This window comes from Natrix helvetica (assembly GCF_964273705.1).
Source record: "Natrix helvetica genome assembly, chromosome: 3".
Taxonomy (NCBI): Eukaryota; Metazoa; Chordata; class Lepidosauria; order Squamata; family Natricidae; genus Natrix; species Natrix helvetica.
In genome coordinates, this window is record NC_138549.1 from 173,371,470 (window position 1) to 173,392,057 (window position 20,588).

Genomic DNA, 20,588 nt, shown 5'->3' on the forward strand with positions numbered 1-20,588 from the left:
TCTGGTGGAACTCGTGTCAACTGAATGTCTGAACCCACAATAATTCTTACTCCTTGGAAGAGGCGCCCAGTTTATAAACAGGAAAGTCATTTAGCAAAATACCCCTGAGAGTCAATTACAGGTAGTCCTCGGCTTACAACCACGACTGAGCCCGGAATTTCCATTGCTAAGCAACAGAGTCTGTCAGGCCTGCAGTCATATTCCTTTTAGGATCTTTAGCCTGCCACTCTCTCTCTCTTTCTTTACTATGCTGTTTCATTAGTGGGGTAATTGGGATGGGGGAATAGTAAGGAGTAGAATGTGTTGTTGTCAAAATAAAACATTCCTTTCTAGAAGCCCAAGGTCATTCTTTGTCTTTGCACCTCTGCACCTGACCGGAAATGGATGCGGGGAATTGCCAGCGTGGCAGAGGAAGATTGGACCATGGGATGGACTTGTGGGTGTGGAGACAAGATCTTGAACTTTCAACTGGGTGGAAAACCCAGGAAGCTTTCATATTCAGGTTTCCCACAGATGTACCAACATGTCTCTCTTATTAAATTGGAACTTTGAGGAATCTTTTGCCTTGGACTCTGATTTAATTCTAGATGATATTTGGAATGCTGACACAGTTTATGTTTTGGCCAGAAGTGGCATTCAGCCGGTTCGGGCAGGTTCAGGCGAAACAGTAGTGGAAATTTTGAGTAGTTTGTAGAACTGGCAAATACCACCTCTGGCTGGCCACGCCCTCCCTCCCGTTTGTCCCTGTGCTATATTCCCTTGTTTTTTAGCTCAGCGCACCAGCGCTGACACCGAGGGCGGTCTTTGAGTGTTGCGAGCGCGCGCGCAAAGACCCCCCCCCCTCATACAACCGGTAGGAAAAGATTTGGTATCCCTCCGCTGGTTTTGGCCCATTTTATTATGACTTTTCTTGCCACGTTTGTTAAGTGAATCCCTGCAGTTCTTAAATGAGTAACACGGTTGTTAAGTGAATCTGGCTTCCCCCATTGACTTGGCTCGTCAGACGGTCGCAAAAGGGGATCACACGACCCCGGGACACTGCAACAACGGTCATAAGTATGAACCAATCGCCAAGCGTCTGAATTTTGATCGCGTGTCCACAGGGGACACTGCCACGGTCCTAAATGTGGGAAATGGTGATAATTCGCTTTCTTCAGTGCCGTTGTAACTTCGGTCACTAAACGAGCAGTCGTAAGTCGGGGACTAGCTGTGTTCCCAGCTATTTCCCTCAGCACCTGATCGTTGATGGGTCTTGTGCTTTTTTCTGTATTGTCAATGTATAATATAATAAAAGAAGGAAAATGGAAACGTTCCCTGATATTAAGGGGGGATTATTATATCCAAAATGAGAAGCTTCCCAGTTTGGGGAATTAGAACAGCGAAGAAAAACGGCATTTTACAAGAGGACCAGCTGCTTGTTTAGCAGTTTGTGATGGAGTCTGAATTTGGAAAAAAACTTTGCTTGCAAAGATGAAAGGGGGAGGGAGGGAAACCACAGGAGCTCATTTTTTTCCACTGGGGTGATGCGCGAGAAAATGTGCACAGGAAACGGCAGCGATAAACAGAGTTATTGTGGTCCCATCACTTCACCGCTGCTCTTGGTGTGCACCCTGGGAGCTGGCTGCGGATTCTCTCGCTGAGGTCTAGCGGCTTGTTCGCTTGCAACCATTGCCTCTGCTGAGTCGAAGTAAAAAAAACAACAATGGTGGTTTTCTCTAAAGTGCTATTTTTGCTTTTTCAAAAGACAACCAGGCTGTCTTGTTTTGCTAGAAGAGATTTCGCTTCTCCTGCAAGAAGCTTCCTCTGTTCTGACTGAATGGTGGAGGATGGAAGGAGTTACTGTATATTTTCTTTGCGGTCACCTGGTCGTTAGTACTCTCTCTGAGAGCCATTGAGGCCTCTTGGTTTATCTGTGCCCTCCGTCACCTGAAGAGCGATCTTCTTGCAACTGCTGAAAGGACCGTGTTGTAGACAGGGGAGGGGTGGGGTCTTATTCCCCCACCCCTCTTTTCAAATAATCAGTGGAACACCTTCCCTCCAGAAATTGTGGGTGCTCCAACGCTGGAAGTTTTTAAGAAGAGCTTGGACAACCATTTATTTGAACTGGGATATGGTTTCCTGCCTGAACAAGGGGTTGGACTAGAAGACCTCCAAGGTCCTTTCCAACTCATTCTATTCTATTCCATTCCTTATTCTATCCTATTCTATTCTACTTTACTCTGTTCCGTTCCATTCCATTCCTTATTCTATTCTATTTTATTCCTTATTCTATTCTATTCCATTCCTTATTCTATTCCATTCCTTATTCTATTCTATTTTATTCCTTATTCTATTCCATTCCTTATTCTATTCCATTCCTTATTCTATTCTATTCTATTCTACTTTACTCTGTTCCGTTCCATTCCATTCCTTATTCTATTCTATTTTATTCCTTATTCTATTCCATTCCTTATTCTATTCCATTCCTTATTCTATTCTATTTTATTCCTTATTCTATTCCATTCCTTATTCTATTCTATTTTATTCCTTATTCTATTCCATTCCTTATTCTATTCCATTCCTTATTCTATCCTATTCTATTCTACTTTACTCTGTTCCGTTCCATTCCATTCCTTATTCTATTCTATTTTATTCCTTATTCTATTCTATTTTATTCCTTATTCTATTCCATTCCTTATTCTATTCCATTCCTTATTCTATTCTATTCTATTCCATTTCATTTCTTATTCTATTCTATTCTACTCTACTCTGTTCCGTTCCATTCCTTATTCTATTCTATTCCTTACTCTATTCTATTCCTTATTCTATTCCATTCCTTATTCTATTCTATTCCATTCCTTATTCTATTCCATTCCTTATTCTATTCTATTTTATTCCTTATTCTATTCCATTCCTTATTCTATTCTATTCAATTTCATTTCTTATTCTATTCTACTCTACTCTACTCTGTTCCATTCCTTATTCTATTCTATTTTATTCCTTATGCTATTCTATTCCATTCCTTATTCTATTCTATTTTATTCCTTATTCTATTCTATTCCATTCCTTATTCTATTCCATTCCTTATTCTATTCTATTCTATTCCATTTCATTTCTTATTCTATTCTATTCTATTCTACTCTGTTCCGTTCCGTTCCATTCCTTATTCTATTCCATTCCATTCCTTATTCTATTCTATTCCATTCCTTATTCTATTCTATTCCATTTCTTATTCTATTCTATTCTACTCTACTCTGTTCCGTTCCATTCCTTATTCTATTCTATTTCATTCCTTATTCTATTCTATTCCATTCATTATTCTATTCCATTTCTTATTCTATTCTATTCCATTTCATTTCTTATTCTATTCCATTCTATTCTACTGTTCCGTTCCATTCCTTATTCTATTTTATTCCTTATTCTATTCTATTCCATTCCTTATTCTATTCTATTCTATTCCATTTCTTATTTTATTCTATTCTACTCTACTCTGTTCCGTTCCATTCCTTATTCTATTCTATTTTATTCCTTATTCTATTCTATTCCATTCCTTATTCTATTCTATTTTATTCCTTATTCTATTCCATTCCTTATTCTATTCCATTCCTTATTCTATTCCATTCCTTATTCTATTCTATTCCATTTCTTATTCTATTCTACTCTACTCTGTTCCGTTCCTTATTCTATTCTATTTTATTCCTTATTCTATTCTATTCTATTCTATTCTATTCCATTCCTTATTCTATTATATTCTATATTCTATTCCATTCCTTATTCTATTCTATTCCATTCCATCCCTTATTCTATTCCATTCCATTCCATATTCTATTCCATTCTATTCCTTTCCGTTCCATCCCATTCCTATTCCATTCCATTCGTTATTCTATTCTATTCCATTCCATTCTTTTCTAATTCTAATTCTATTCTCTGTTGAGAGAGGGCTGTTTTAGTGTGGATGGCTGCTTTGACCCCATGCTGGACAGAGAGGACCGCTGGTTTGAATGTGGGGTCAAACAGTTCTTTCAGCAGTTCCACTCTGATACAGGGATCCCAGATAAACCTCAGATAAACCTCAGAATAGAGCTGGAGGGGACCTTGGAGGTCTTCTAGCCCACCTTCCTGCTCAAGCAGGAGACCTTATACCATTTCAGACAAGTGACTGTCCAATCTCTCTCGAGCGATGGAACACCCACAATTTTGGAGGCAACTTCTGTTCCACTGGCTCATTGTTCTGCTAGGAAATTTAGCGACTCCACTGGTCACTTCATCATCAGAGTATCTGCTTAATGACTTGTCACAAAAATGGTTGCCTGGGTCAACTGGCTGACTTTGGGATAATCGCAGGGAGACGGTGAGTTCTAGTCCCACCTTAGGCATGAAAGCCGGCTGGGTGACTTTGGCCCACTCATCTCTCTCCACCCAACCTACCTCACAGGACCGTTGTGGGGAAAACAGGAAGAGGAAGGCGTGCATTAGATACAATAATACAATACAATAATACAATACAATAGCAGAGTTGGAAGGGACCTTGGAGGTCTTCTAGTCCAACCCTCTGCCTAGGCAGGAAACCCTATACCCGTGATGACGAACCTATGGCACGCGTGCCACAAGTGGCATGCGGAGCCATTTGTCGGGCCGCCCCGGCTGGGAGACAAAGGAGGGGAAAGGCGGCAGGCAGCCGAGTTGCGACTATTGCTGCCGCTGCTGCCGCCGTTCACAGGACCCGCCTCTTACCCTTTTCCTCCAGTTGGCAGGCTCCGACTCGTTCGCTGCCTGCCGGGCCCCGGTGCTGCGTTCGAGCCGGAGGGGGAAAGGAGGAGAAGGAGAAGGAGGACAACAAAGCCCCCTTCGCTTTCCCCGTCCCCCCCCTTTCACCTTAATCCTTGCGATGGCGCGGCTAGAGGAGGAGGAGGAGGAGGCGAGGGCGGCGCGGCCGAGGCCTGACGGACTTCCCTTCGGCCGAGCCTGTCCTAGCAGCGGTGGCGGCGGCAGCGATGTGAAGGCCGGGCCCTGGCGTGCACGCAGAGGCTGGGCGGAGCGGCGCAAGGATGTCGAGCCTGAGGCGCCGCGCGGCGGAGGCGATCCGGGCCCGGGCGATGGAGACGCACGTCTCGTGCCTGTTCAGGGACCGTCCCAAGGCTTCCCTGAAGCCTTCAGAGCGCTTAAAACGACCATCTGAGCAACCCGGACTTCCGGGTTGCTCGGAGGGTGTTTTTAAGTGTTCCGAAGGCTTCAGGGAAGCCTCCGGACTTTCCCTGAAGCCTCCGGGGGGGCGGGGGAGGCTCTTTTCGCCCTCCCCAGGCTCCTATAAAGCCTCTGGAGCCTGGGGAAGGCAAAAAAATCATGCAAAAATGGGTGCGTTGTGCATGCATGCGCACTGGGGGCGCGTTGCATTATGGGTGCGGCACGCCCGCACACGACCCCCCCCGCGCTCCCCCCACTTGTGGCACGCGAGCCAAAAAAGGTTCGCCATCGCTGCCCTATACCGTTTCAGACAGATGGCTATCCAACATCTTCTTAAAGACTACCAGTGTTGGGGCATTCACAACCTCTGGAGGCAATTTCTGTTCCACTGATTCATTGTTCTAACTGTCAGGAAATTTCTCCTCAGTTCTAAGTTGCTTCTCTCCTTGATTAGTTTCCACCCATTGCTTCTTATTCTGCTCTCAGGTGCTTTGGAGAATAGTTTGACCCCCTCTTCTCTGGGACAACCCCTGAGATATTGGAACACTGCTATCATGTCTTCCCTAGTCCTTCTTTCTATTAAACTAGACATACCCAGTTCCTGCAACCGTTCCTCATATGTTTTAGTCTCCAGTCCCCTAATCATCTTTGTTGCTCTTCTCTGCACTCTTTCTAGAGTCTCCACATCTTTTTTACATCGTGGCGACCAAAACTGAATGCAATATTCCAAGTGTGGCCTTACCAAGGCCTTGTAAAGTGGTATTAACACCTCATGTGATCTTGATTCTATCCCTCTGTTGATGCAGCCTAGAACTGTGTTGGCTTTTTTGGCAGCTGCTGCACACTGCTGGCTCATATTTAAATGGTTGTCCACTAGGACTCCAAGATCCCTTTCAAAGTTACTACTATTGAGCAAAGTATCACCTATACTGTACCTGTGCATTCCGTTTTTGTTGCCTAAATGTAGAACCTTACTCTTTTCACCATTGAATTTCATTTTATTAGATAGTGCCCAATGTTCAAGTTTGTCAAGATCCTTCTGTATCTTAAGCCTGTCTTCTGGAGTGTTGGCTATTCCTGCCAGCTTGGTATCATCTGCAAATTTGATGAGTTCCCCATTTATTCCCTCATCCAAATCATTGATGAAGATGTTGAAGAGTACTGGGCCTAAAACAGAGTTGGACCTAAGAGTACTGGACCTAAAACAGATACATTCACTATCTTATTTGTAAAAAATAATGAAGGCGGGATGTAAACAAATAAATAAAAGAAGTGAAAGAGGCATGGCCCCTGGGAAAAACGACGCAACCTGTTGTGGCCTGCCAGCGGCCAGCGGCTCTGGCAGCAGATTCGGACAGTGGGAAGGTTGGGGAGGAACCTGAGCCAGTCCTGGAGTCTGGGGAAGGCTCGGACGAGGGCTCTGTGTCGGAGGCAGAGAGGGGGCCAGGGCCGTCCAACAGCTGCCTGTGGAGTTGGAGATCAGTGGGGCAGAAGAACAGCTGGAGCCTGTTTCCAATGTGCACATGCACAGAGCTGCCAGGAGAAGGGAACATCTAGGGAACAAGGACCGACTCGGGAGTAAAGCCACAGGTGGATGGCCCCTCCCAGAGGGAATAGGAGCGAAAGGGGAGTGGAGTTTGCAGGAGACCATGAGTGCAATTCATTAAGATCTGTTCCTGACTTCTTGCCAAGGAATTGCTGCTACAGCATGGAGTTTAGAAGATATCAGCCTGGCAGCTCTCCAAGCCCGATAAAAGTCTGTTGTCGTGAAATCTCTTGAAAGACTGTCGCCGGGACTTTGATGGAGAGGAATTCCCTTTAACCTAAATAAAAGGGGTTTTATCGGGACGAGGAGTTCGGCTTCATGATCTTGGGAAGCCTAGATCGGAACCCAACCCAAGGACTGCTTTGTGCAAGAATATTGTTGCGCCTCCTGCTGGTCAAACAGATTAACGTTAGTACCAAAATATGGGTTTTCTTTCTCATTTTATTTTTCTCCGTTCTCCATCGTGGTGCTCCTTGTCTGCGGAAAGGGGGAGAAAAGAGGCCATCTGTCCCCAAGCAACCATAGAGAAACCAAGAATCAAAGAGATGGGCAGAATATAACATAGGAGTAGGCAAGTATGGCAACTCTAGGACCCGTGGACTTCAACTCCCAGAATTCTGGGAGTTGAAGTCCACAGGTTGTAAAGTTGTCCTAATCCAGGGGTGTCCAAACTTGGGAACTTTAAGACTTGTGGACTTCAACTCCCAGAATTCCCCAGCCAGCATGGCTGGCTGGGGAATTCTAGGAGTTGAAGTCCACAAGTCTTAAAGTTCCCAGGTTTGGACACCCCTGTCCTAATCGAAAACCATCCTGAATCAGACCAGTTCTGAATCTGCTGGGGATATTATCTGGGGGGAAGATTTCTCTGAAGCTCCCAGTTCAAATCCAGCCCGCTTGTCCAACGGGAGCAAACGAAAGCCGGAAGAAAGGAACTGCTTCCCACTGCAGCAGCTCCTCGGCAGCCGTTTTGAAACTGAAATATCCTTTTTTTGTGACACGGAGAAAAACCTAGAACTCGGTCATTTTTTTGTGCGTGTCCGCTTTCTTCTGCTCCTGCTGGAGACTCGCCTCCAAAGCCCGCAGCTCGCCCAGTTTCTTGTGGGCCCCCGAGAGCTTCTCTTCCAGCTTCGCGGTGGCGACGGTGTGCCTAGAAATCGTGAGAGAGAGAGAGAGAGAGAGAGAGAGATCGGGAGTGGGACAGGCAGCTCTTGAGTTACGACTGGCCACTTTGCAACAACTGTTCAAATGTGGGACGGACCTAAGAAAGAGGACTTACGACCGGGATTCAAAGTTCTGACGGATGGGCCCAGAGGTGGGACTGAAAAATGTTAGCAACCAGTTCTCTGCCCAGTTGCTGGGTGGGCGTGGTCATGGTGGGTGTGGCCTACTCATCCTCATGCACCACGGCAGGGGAGGGGGGCATTTTCATCCTCCCCGGACTCTGGAGGCTTTTCTTGAACCTCTGGGAGTGTGAAAATGGTTTCCCCCAGGCTCCAGAAGCCGAAAACGGGCTCGTTTCTGGACTTCTGGAAGGCCTGTTCTTCGCCCTCCCAGAGCCGCGTGGAGACTCCTGGAAGGGCAGGGTGGGCGGGGCCAGCCAGTCCTTACAACTACCGGTTCGGCGAACCAGATGTAAAATTAACATCCAGTTCGCCCGAACCAGCTGAACTCCACCCCTGGATGGGTCCCTTTGTGGTCGCACGAACCAACGAACTTCAGGTGCGTGGCAATACAGCTGCATTTATGGTGGTTTGCAGCATCCCATGGTCCTCTGATCACGTTTTACGACAGTTATGGGTGAAAGCTGTAACTTATTTACGGGTTCTGGGCAAAAATGGCACTGATTCACTTAACGATCGCTGTATTTGCTTAACAATGTGTCGGGAGAGTGAAGAAGAAATTCAGAAGGGTATGAATCTTCTCTGAGGACCAACCTCAAGGGGAAAGCCAACATCTCCCACCCCCCAAGGGGAGCTGCCTTCTTTCTTACTCGTTCTGCCATTTCTGGGTGGTCAGATTTGCAGCTGTGTAGCAATCAGCTGGACTGGAAATAATCCTGAAGTCTGAATTGGTGGCTCTGAATCGATACCCACAAAGGAGCAAATGCTGGTTATGGACCCCTCACCCCTGGGAAAATCCCTTCCTCTTTCCTCCCTCCCTCTCAACCCTCCTTCCTTCCTGAATTCCTTTCCTCTCCTCTCCTGCCTCCTTTCCTCTCTTCTCTTCTCCTCCCCTCCCCTTTCTCCTTTCCTTTCCTTCTTTCCTATTCTTTCCTTTCCTGCCCAATCCTCCTTCCTTCTTCTATTCCTCTCCTTCCTCCCTCCCAACTCTCCTTCCTTCCTCTATTCCTTTCCTTTCCTTTTTTTCTTCCCTTCCCTAAACCTTCCTGTTTTCCTTCATCGACCTTCTCTTTCGCTCCCTTCATTTCACACAACCTACCAAATTCAACTTACTGCATTTTTCAAAGTATAGATGCACCTTCCCCCCTCCCCCAAAAGAGTGTGGAAATGTTGGTGCGTCATACACCAAATACAGTTATTTTTGGCCTCCTGAAGCCCTGCTCCTGCATCCCATTTTTGTGAAAAATGGGTGAAAAACGGGACGTTTTTCACAAAACCAGAAACGTTTTCCCCATCCTCCAGCCCTGCTGAAGCCTGCAGAGTGCTCCTGGGGGCTGGGGAGGACAAAAACTTTTTTTTCTAACTTACCTCTTCAAAATCTTGGTGCGTCTTATACAGCAGTGCGTCTTATAGTCTGAAAAATATGGTACTCTCTAGTTTGCACGATATACCAAATCACGGACTAACCCAACAGATCTGGAGTTCCACAACTGGCTAACCCACATAAAACCTTCATCTGAGCGAGCAACAAGCAGAGTCGGCCAGTTGGGCAAAATCTGGACCTTGGTTTGACTTGGGTATAAAGGCCCTTTTTCTTAAAGGCAGAGACATCTGTGGCAACTACCTACCAGTTGTCCTGCCAGGGGAAGGTCCCTGCAAACTTGCCTATCCTACGCGGGAAGACCTGAGAGATGGATGTTAATTCCCTCGCCGCAGGATCAACGGAGGTCAACCGAACGACCCCTCTCCCGCCCAGCAGGCGCGCTCCTTACCGCCCGACGTTGCGCGCCAAGGCCTCGCGAATCCCTCGGATGTCCCTCTGAGTCTGCTCGATTTGTTCCACGGTTTGGAAGAGGCGGACGTTCAGCGCCTTCTTGGTGCTCTTGCTGGCGTGGTAGATCTCCTTGCTGCTCCTCTCCAGCGGGGGCAGTGTCCCTCCCGGCTGCCCCCCAGAGTCCTGGCTCTGCAGCTTCTCGTTCAGAAAATCAAACACGTTTTGTCGGGGTTTCGGGATCTGCTGGCGGAGTCGGGTGGCGGTCTTCCCTTTCGCCCTCCGTTTCCTGGGCTTGGACGGATCCAGCTTCCCCTCCCTCTTCTTCTGCAAGATCTCCGCGCATTGGTCCAGCGACTTCCCCTTGGGGAGCACGACGGCTAATACTGGCTCGATCCGACCCTCTGAATTTTTGCCCAGGCCTGGAAGGGAAAGAGGGAGACGGGCGTGTGTGTGTACAAGAAGAATCGCACCCGGGGCATTCATTGGAGGGCAGGGCCTCCGTGAGAGTGTACACCTCTCTCCCCCCCCCCCGACCCACACTTACCTTTACCAAGCTCGTAACCCATCTGGGCCATAAGTTTGGAGCCAATGCCGCGCGTATGGGCTTCCCAGCTGCCAAAGGATGAAAGACAGGTCGATGTGCCTTCTCCGTTCTCCGGAATGCTGCCGTCAATGACTGGAGAAAGGAGGGAGAGAGAGATTAGAGGCAGAAAGCGGCATTCTGGGAGTTGAAGTCCACCCGTCTTAAAGGACGCTGGCTGGGGAATTCTGGGAGTTGAAGTCTACCCATATTAAAGGACGCTGGCTGGGGAATTCTGGGAGTTGAAGTCCACCTGTCTTAAAGGACGCTAGCTGGGGAATTCTGGGAGTTGAAATCCATCCATTTCAAAGGATGCTAGCTGGGGAATTCTGGGAGTTGAAGTCCACCGATCTTAAAGGATGCTGGCTGGGGAATTCTGGGAGTTGAAATCCATCCATTTCAAAGGATGCTGGCTGGGGAATTCTGGGAGTTGAAGTCCACCAATCTTAAAGGACGCTGGCTGGGGAATTCTGGGAGTTGAAGTCCACCTGTCTTAAAGGACGCTAGCTGGGGAATTCTGGGAGTTGAAATCCATCCATTTCAAAGGATGCTAGCTGGGGAATTCTGGGAGTTGAAGTCCACCGATCTTAAAGGATGCTGGCTGGGGAATTCTGGGAGTTGAAGTCTACCCATCTTAAAGGACGCTAGCTGGGGAATTCTGGGAGTTGAAATCCATCCATTTCAAAGGATGCTGGCTGGGGAATTCTGGGAGTTGAAGTCCACCGATCTTAAAGGACGCTGGCTAGGGAATTCTGGGAGTTGAAATCCACCAATCTTAAAGGATATTGGCTGGGGAATTCTGGGAGTTGAAGTCCACCAATCTTAAAAGACACTGACTAGGGAATTCTGGGAGTTGAAGTCCACCCATATCAAAGCATGCTGACTGGAGAATTCTGGGAGTTGAGGCCCACCCATCTTATAGGTTGTGAAAAACTGCACTAACCAATTGGACCTGACCTATGACCACAGTTGACACCAGAATTTCTGTTGTTAAGTGAGTCATGCCCAATTCTATGACCTTTTTTGTCATGGTTGTTAAGTGACTCACTGCAGTTGTCAAGTGAAACATGTGGTCATTAAGTGAATCAGGCTTCCCGTAGGACAGTGTGACTGTCATAAATAAATGCGTTTCCAGGTGCCCCAATTCTGATCACATGACCGTGGAGATTCCATGACGGGTGTGTGAAAAATGGTCATAACTCACTTTTTCCAGTGCCATTCAAACAGTCACTAAATGAATGGTTGTAAATTGAGGACTGCCTGCATTTATTTATACATCACATTTATTTATACAAGTTCTATTTATTTATACAAGTTCTATTTATTTATACAAGTTCTATTTATTTATACAAGTTCTATATATTTATACAAGTTCTATTTATTTATACAAGTTCTATTTATTTATACAAGTTCTATATATTTATACAAGTTCTATTTATTTATATGACTGCAACTGGAACCAGAAGTTTGGTTACTAAGCGAAGTGCTCATCAGGGGAAGTCATCAGATGACTGCACCCGGTTTTATGACCATTTTTACCACAGTCATTGAGTGAATTCGTCTTCCTTCATCGGCTGGGCTTGTCAGAAGCTGGTTGAGAGGATCACAAACCATGATCACATGGCCACAGGGCACTGCAACTGGTCATTAATGTGAGCCATTGGCCAAGTCCGCAAACTGCGTGACCGTCAGAGCGGTAGGACGGTCATTCGTTCGAGAAGGGGCCATAAGTTCCTTTTTTTCAGTGCTGTTCTCGGTTTAACATTTTTACTGAGTTATAAGATAAAATAAGGTACAAACCCCAAAGGTAAATATAAAAACGGTGGGGAGGAAGAGGGGGGAAGAGAAGGGTGGAAGGATTAGTAAAACAGAAAAAGAAACATTGACTTCCCACTTTCTACATTGCAGTAAAACAAGGACATCAAATCACAACTTTCTGCTTTTTCATATTAATATGAATAAGACATTTCTAGAAGGATTTATGAGCCGCCGTAGCGCAGGGGTTAGAGGCTACTTCTGCTGCCTGCCGGTTGCCTGCAATTTGGCAGTTCGAATCTCACCAGGCTCGAGGTTGACTCAGCCTTCCGTCCTTCCGAGGTGGGTAAAACGAGGACCCAGACTGTTAGGGCAGGAGGCTGACTCTGTAAACCGCTTAGAAGGGGCTGTAAAAGCACTCTGAAGCAGTATATAAATCTAGGTGCTATTGCGGTCAATCTAATCCAGGGGCATCAAACTCAAGGCCTGCTCGTGTCACTTCAGCCCGGTCTACCCAATGCGAAAAGGAAAACATGCCAGCAGTTTGGGGAGTGGCATCAAGCTGGCCACTGCCCACCTAGCTGGCCATGCCAACTCAGTGAGTGACATCAAGCTGGCCACTGCCCACCTAGCTGGCCATGCCCACTCAGTGAGTGACATCAAGATGGCCACGCCCACCTAGCTGGCCATGCCCACTCAGTGAGTGACATCAAGCTGGCCACTGCCCACCTAGCTGGCCATGCCAACTCAGTGAGTGACATCAAGCTGGCCACGCTCACCTAGCTGGCCATGCCCACTCAGTGAGTGACATCAAGCTGGCCACGCCCACCTAGCTGGCCATGCCCACTCAGTGAGTGACATCAAGCTGGCCACGCCCACCTAGCTGGCCATGCCCACTCAGTGAGTGACATCAAGCTGGCCACTGCCCACCTAGCTGGCCATGCCCACTCAGTGAGTGACATCAAGATGGCCACGCCCACCTAGCTGGCCATGCCCACTCAGTGAGTGACATCAAGCTGGCCACTGCCCACCCAGCCCAAGATCAACCACAGCCCTGATTCGGCCCTCAAATGAAATTGAGTTTGACACCACCTGATTTAATCGGCAAAACCCAAAATCAAAGTTTTATTCTATTCCAACTTTAAACACAAAAGTTCAGAAGCGATCTCCACGTGGAAACCAAAGGATTTACCATAATTTTCGGACTATAAGACGCACCGGTGTATAAGGCGCACCAAGATTTCAAAGAGGTAAGTAAGAAAAAAATGTTTTTGTCCTCCCCGGCCCCCAGGAGCACTCTGCAGGCTTCAGCAGGGCTGGGGGAAGGCAAAAACGCCCCCGCCTTGCGAAAAATGGGCGGAAAACAGGCTGTTTTTTGCAAAAAGGGAATGTTTTTGCCTTCCCCCAGACCTGCTGAAGCTCGCAGAGTGCTTCTGGGGGCCGGGGGAAGGCAAAAACCCCTCTGTTTTTGCAATAAACGGCTCATTTTCCCCCAAAATGGGATGCGGGGGTAGGGCTTCAGGTGGCCAAAAATGGCTGTATTTGACGTATATGACGCACCAACATTTCCATGCTCTTTTAGGGGGGGAAAGGTGCGTCTTATACTCCAAAAAATACAGTATATTTTCAGTGCTGTTTTAACTCCATAGCATAAAGACAAGGACTCCCTTTGCCAACAATTCACCTGCCTGTCCACCTTGTTAGTGCGCTTCTTTCATTTGGTCATTTTAGGATTTCAAGCACTTTCTCGTTTCCCATCTTGAAATGGAAAAGGAACAGTGAATTTTCACCTACAAGCAGTTCACCCTTTACAAGCATTTGTTTAGTGATTTCTTCAAGATTACAACAGCAGTTGGAAAATGCAACTTATGTCCACTCCTCACGCTTGCGACCCTTGCAAGCGTCCCCCAGGGCCATGTGACGCTTGGCAACTGGTTCGTACTTACGACGGGTTGCAGTGTCTCACGTGATTCTCTTTTGTGACCTTCAGACAAGCAAAGTCCAGGGGGAAGCCAAATTTACTTAACGCCCGTGTTGCTAACTTAACAAATCCTGCTTGAGCAGGGGGCTGGACTAGAAGACCTCTAAGATCCCTTCCAGCTCTATTTGACTCCCTTAACAACAGGGGGCAAAACTCGCCGAACTTGCTTGCTTAGCGATGGAAATTTTGGGCTCAATTGTGGTTGTAAGTCGAGGACTATGTCCATGGTAGCCAAAGGGGTTTTTGGAAGGTACAAGCAGCCAATTAAAAATAAATGCAGTATGTCAACTCCCCGCATTGTCATGGTAGAAAGGAGGAAGAAGTACACGTCCCATGAATACTGTTCGGCTGATGTCGGATCTCAGAGTGCTGTAGCCGGCTTGGGAGGGGTGTATCTTACAGGGGAATGTGATTTATGACACGGACTGAGGGGAGGGAAGGAACAGGGGTGAAGTTCAGAAGAAAATAAAACAAAGCACAGGCTTGACTGCGAACAGATACTGCCTAATGGAGCACCTAATAAATCACTGCTTTTGTATTAAAAACTTGGCTCGATAATTATGAATTAATTAGGGCATCGTTAGGAAATTTGACACAGTAATTACTGGGCAGTGGGAAAGTCAGAAAAGTAGAGGTGGAGTCCCGTTATCCTTTACCTTTAGCGTACGCAGAGCTATCCAATTCGTCGCCTTCGGACTCAGAGGAGGAGGAAGAGGTCTCCTCGCTACGGAGTGGAGGGATTATGCCATCCCCTTCCACCACCGCTTCCTTCAGGAGCAGCGAGTCAAACTTCACTGTGTAATAACCGCTGTCGATGTCTGAGGAAGGAGAATGAAAATGGTCTATGGAGCTTCTCCGTCAACCAAGTTGTGGTTGTCCCCAAGGTGCTTTTTTCAAGAGGCAACGGGGCTTCCCGGTTTTTCTTTGAAGACGTTTCGCTTCTCATCTGAGAAGCTTCTTCAGCTTCTCTTCTTCAGCTTTGAAGAAGCTTCTCGGATGAGGAGCAAAACGTCTTCAAAGAAAAACCAGAAAGCCCTCTTGAAAAAAGCACCTTTGGGACGAGAATGAAGATTATTCGCGTTATTTATATTCCGCCTTAATGATTTCTATCAGTAACTCAGGGTGGGGCATATACAAATGTACCTTGTTACTCAATTGCTTGAAAACTCATCAAATTTGGTACTCAGTGCAATTTGATGCAAAATTTTTTGTCCCGGTACTCATTGTTTGTTTGGTACTCGACGCACAATTTAGAGCTTGTCAGTGTTTGGCTGTCTTGTGACTTACTCCATTATTCCTTATGGGAAAATGTGTTTGGTACTCATTGTTTTTGTAACTCAATAAACCAATAAACGATGAGTACCGAGGTACCACTATACCTAATGCTTCTTCCTCCTCTTCCTATTTTCTCTATAATAAGAACAACCCTGCAAGGTGTATTGGGTAGAAAGAGAGTGATTGGCCCAAAGTCAGCCTGCTGGCTTTTGGGCCTAATGCAGGATAGAACTCAAAACTCTCTAGGTGATTGGTTGGCTGGGGAATTCTGGGATTTTAAAAGACTTAAAAGTTGCTGAGTTTGAGAAACCCTGAGTTAAAAGGATGGCAAAGAAAGCGGCTGCCTCAGGTCTCCAACAGCTTCTTAATCAATGAGCCAAGGAAACGTTAAAAAAACAAACAAACTTGGAATACGGCAGCAAAGCTAGGGGGGAAAATGTTACCTCTGGATTTCCTAACAGAGCAAATAATCCAACCAAATCTGGATGTAATTAAGGGGCCCTCAATTCTAGGCCAGAGTTCTACCTGCCCCAGGTGTGGCTGCCAGCATCCTAGACTGTTCTGACGCAGCCTTAGCAGAAACAAGAAACAGACTCCTTGCCTCTTTATTTATCTCCTGTGAATTAATAGCATTCACCCACCGAACAGTCCAGGCAGCCTCTGAGGCACAAAACACAATGAGCAAAATCTTCAGAAATACGAACTGTTGTCTCCTACGAACACCATTCCCCTTTCCTTCTATTTATTCCCCAGTCAGGGGGATTTTGCATTTTGCTTTGCTTCTCGAGTCGTCTCCTGTCCTCCGCTGTTCTCCTCTCCTAACAGCTCTGTGCATACATGCATCTGGAACAGGCCCCAGCTGTTCTTCCTCCTCACTTATATCAGCCTCCTAAGACAGCTGCCTCTCCGGTGACTGGGAAATGTTGGAACTGCCCCGGCTCTATCGCTGCATCCAACATAGAGCATCCATCAGAGCCTTCCCCAGACTCCAGCACTGGCCCAAGTTCCTCCCCAATCTCCTCATTGTCCGAGTCTGGCAGGCTACAATATAGACTCTTCATACAATGAAACGCATGGGGCATGCCGAAAACGACCTCACCTGTGATTTTAGCAGCATACCAGATCCCATCCTGGTGTCTCGCCAGGCAGGCTGACCCCACAGCTAGACAACTGAGGTCAGGCTCTTCGAAGGGGTGCAGCTCCTCAATGGATACTACCTGCCCATGGGAAAACCTGCCATGAAGACCACAAAGGGAGAGTCCATTGTAAGTGCCTTGGTTTCCAAACACCGTAGCTTTATACAGGAAGTCCTCAACCTATGACGAGATCCTAAGCAACCATTACGACAGACCTCCCTGGCGGGACACATGACCCAGATTTGGAGATCTGATGAATGTCCATTCCCCCGCCTCCTCGGACAATTGGCCATTGGCAGCATCCAGCATATGATCAAAATTTGGATGCTTGGAAACTGACTTGTAATAATGACGGTCGTAATATCCCAAGTCACATCACCACCTTTTGTAACCTTCTGACAAGCAAGATCAATGGGGGAAGCCAGATTCACTTAACAACCAGGTAATTAACTTAACAATTGCAGTGATTCCCTTAATAATTGTGGCAGGAAATGACGTAAAATGGAGCAAAATTCAGTTAACAACCCTTTTTGCTGGGGAAAAGAAACTTGGGCCTCCACTGTGGTCACAAGTCGAGAACTACCTGAACAGAGATTCCCCAAGCAGGAAAAGAGCAATCTTATCATGTAGACCAGGGGCGTCAAACCCAATTTCATTGAGAGCCGCGTCAGGGTTGTGTTTGACCTTAGAGGACTGGGGGGAACAGACGCGGTGGCATGGTGGGCGTGGCCAGGGGTGGGCGTGGCCATGGTGGACGTTTGACACAGGCTAAAGATGCATTATTTTCCCTTCTCTTCTTTCTTTCCAGAGTTCTTCACTATTACCATTTCCCTCTCTCTTCTACCAGATATTACCGGCCAACATTATTACTTATTCTTCATATTTCGCTAAACTTTTTGTTTCTAAATTTATAGTAAACTGCTTTTCCAGGCAGAAAAGCTACTTATACTATTGCATTCTTATTGTTCAACCAAGAATAAAAATACAACAGCATAAACAACATGATAATGCAAGCTCTAACAGCAGGATAGCAAACAGAAACGGCTGTCAACTATAGATGGTTGTTTGTAGATTAAATGGACCTATAGTATGTAAAATCTGGCATTAAACTGTAGTATTAACAAACAATGTTGCTTGTTTTCGATCCAGATCAGGCACTTAGTTGAGGCCACATAATTGTAATCCAGTCCAATCCAGTCCTCCTGCAGCACTCCGCTGGTCGCGAGGAGACTGAAAATGGGCCCACGGGTGAAATCCAGCAGGTTCTGACAGGTTCTAGAGAACCGGTAGCGGAAATTTTGAGTAGTTCGGAGAACTGGCAAATGCCACCTCTGGCTGGCCCCAGAGTGGGATGGGAATGGGGATTTTGCAGTATCCTTCCCCTGCCATGCCCACCAAGACACACCCACAGAACCAGTAGTAAAAAAAAATGAATTTCACCACTGCGCGGGCCTTGAGTTTGACACCCGACATAGATTCTGCCTACAGGATGTGCCCTGTATAATGAAAGACGTGCTTTTTGGATGTATCAGAGTATCCTGCCCTCCCTACCAGTTGATCTACTTACCGACAATTCTCCTTAAATCGACATTTGTCATCCAGGAAGAAGGGACAAGGCTTCAGAGACTTGTGAGTTGGGTAGAGGTAGAGCACCCTAACCCCGGGCCCTCCATCTTCCAAGCACTCACTACCAACGATCATAGCATTGTGATACTCCAGGGTTCCCCAGGAACTGTAGTAAGGAGCTTTCACTTTCATCCCGCTGGCTATTTCTTCTTCTTCTTCTTCTTCTTCCTCCTCCTCCTCCTCCTCCTGTTCTTCCTCTTCATCACCCATCCCATCTCTGTCCTCCTGAGTCCTTAATGGGTCATCCTCTCCCCCTATTTGTTCAATGGCTTCCTTAAAAGCAGCATATTCATCATCGGCGTTCGGGCGGCCAGCTGCTTCTCCCCCGCTCTGCTGAGGATGGGAGGATGACGGCGTGAAAAGCGCTTCGGTGTCCAAACCTGAACAAAGCTTGCTTTTTTTCACAGACAAGAGGCTGGCTTCAGTCAGCTCTATCAGCTGCCTTAAATCGGCCTGCAGCTGGATTAGATCGGGCTGTTGCGTTGGGTCCAACCCAGCTCCCAGAGCCAAGTCCACCTGCTGCAACTGAGCGCTGTAGGTCTGAATGGCTGTTTCCAAGCTTGCCTCGTCCATGGCTGCTCTCCTTTTCTTTTGAGAAGTCAGCGCATTTTCAGCTTAGCAGGCAACAGAGAAATACAATATTCATCCAACAATAAGGACCACACACTTGAGCTCATGGTGGCTGTTTTTAATCCAAGCTCATCGCGCTACAAGAGACAAGAGATAATTGTCAGTAGGTTTATAATACTTTTCAGGAAAACCTTTCAAAATTCTGCACAATGGCACCCGAGACATTGAGTGGGTTACAAACCGATATTACAGGTCGTCCTCAACTTACGATCACAATTAAGCTCGATGTTTCTGTTGCAGAGCAAGGCAGCTGCTAAATGAGTTGCCCCTCATTTTGCCTCTTTTGCCGCATTTGTTAAGTGAATCTTACGGTTGTTAAGCAAATCGGGCTTCCCCCATTGATTCTGCTTGTCAGAAGGGAAGGTTACAAAGGGTGAGTGTGTGTGTGTGTGTGTCATGTGAGACCAGGACAGTGCAACTGTCATAAATACATGCCAGTTGCCAAGCACCTACGTGACCCTGGGGATGCTGGTCATAAGTGTGAAAACTGTTCATGAGTCATTTTCCCCCCAGTGCTGTTGTAACTCCCAACGGCCACCGAACAAATGATTGTAAATCGAGGACTACCTGTATTGGGAAATTATGCAGCTAGCATCTAAAGAGCACCAAGATATTTATTCTATCTTCTAGAGTGGCAGAAAATTTGCAGTAAAGGGTGTCCCAGTGTTATGACTCGGGAAATGAGTGGCTTTTCAGGAAAAATAGATCAAAATTTCAAAGGAAAACCAAGTCAGGAAACCAGGTTAGAAAATCCAAACACCTGCAACCAAGTTATAGTTTCCCCCTCTCTTCTGCTGCTACCGGTGTGCCTTTAAACGAACAAGCCAATGAAATAATTCCTGATATGAAGGGATTGAAATTTCTGCAGTTGATATTTCTTAATAAATTATTTTTCTTCCAGGTGATATTTAATGGCATAAGAGCAAAGGCAGGAAAGGAAAAGTGGCAACTCCAGCTGGTCTCCAGGCAGAGAAAAGAAATATGATTTCCCCCCCCCCCTTTTATTCTTCAGAGCTGGCAGTTTCTGCCTTGTGATCCAGGCAGAAATTAAACAGGAAACGTCCCAGCAAATAAATAAATGAATAAATAAATGAATTTGCGAGCAGATAGGAAGAGGCCTCGTTCTAAGCTAGACCTTCCTTTCCTTTGCTGTTCACTCAGACCCAAAAAAGAGGGAAGTCTCAGCCCACCCAAGACAATGGACTCGTCTCCCATCATCCACAGCCATATGGGTCCACTAAGGAGGGAGGAAGATGAGCTTTGTAGTCCTGGGCTCCTGGACGGGGTCCGACTGGAGACCAGCGAAAGCTCTCGCGCGCCACCCCAAGCGAGAGGAAAGCGGTTCACCGGCACGACCTCCCCGCCTCAACGACGGTCGGCTTTTCCCCTTTCAGTATCCAGCGTCCGCCATGACGGCTCTCGGGATCCGCCTCCGCTTCCGGTCTCCTGTAGAGGCTTTCATGACCATAGAGAGAAACCGACCGGAAACGGCTCCCTTCTCCTCCCTCTTCTTTCCTTCCCCATCTATGATTCGTGGCCGGCGAATCCGACCGGAAAATGGTCCCTCCTTCGTTCCTTCCTTCCCTGTCTATGGTTCGCGCCGGGCGAATCTGACCGGAAATGGTTCCTTCTCCCTCTTGTTTCCTTCCCTGTCTATGGTTCCTACCAGGCGAATCTGACCGGAAATGGCTCCGCTTCCCTCTTCTTTCCTTCTCTGTCTATGGTTCGTGCCCGGCGAAACCGACCGGAAGGGGCTCCGCTTCCCTCTTCTTTCCTTCCTTG

General features: G+C 46.9%; 1 protein-coding gene across 4 annotated transcripts; it reads right to left on the reverse strand.

The window, feature by feature from the left end:
* Nucleotides 1-7,499: 7,499 nt before the first annotated feature.
* Nucleotides 7,500-20,427, reverse strand: ZGPAT (zinc finger CCCH-type and G-patch domain containing). 4 transcript variants are annotated; one of them, XM_081947950.1, is made up of 7 exons: nucleotides 20,163-20,427; nucleotides 18,118-18,883; nucleotides 16,514-16,647; nucleotides 14,796-14,957; nucleotides 10,368-10,499; nucleotides 9,822-10,242; nucleotides 7,500-7,856 (listed from the first exon to the last, which is right to left on the reverse strand). In XM_081947950.1, exons 2-7 carry the CDS (start codon nucleotides 18,747-18,749, stop codon nucleotides 7,718-7,720), a joined length of 1,620 nt encoding a protein of 539 aa, XP_081804076.1. In that variant the 5' UTR covers nucleotides 18,750-18,883; nucleotides 20,163-20,427; the 3' UTR covers nucleotides 7,500-7,717. The 4 variants fall into 4 exon arrangements, with proteins under 4 accessions (XP_081804076.1, XP_081804077.1, XP_081804075.1 ...); XM_081947951.1 differs by having other exon boundaries at nucleotides 20,154-20,427; XM_081947949.1 differs by having other exon boundaries at nucleotides 20,029-20,427.
* Between the last annotated feature and the right edge of the window lie 161 nt (nucleotides 20,428-20,588).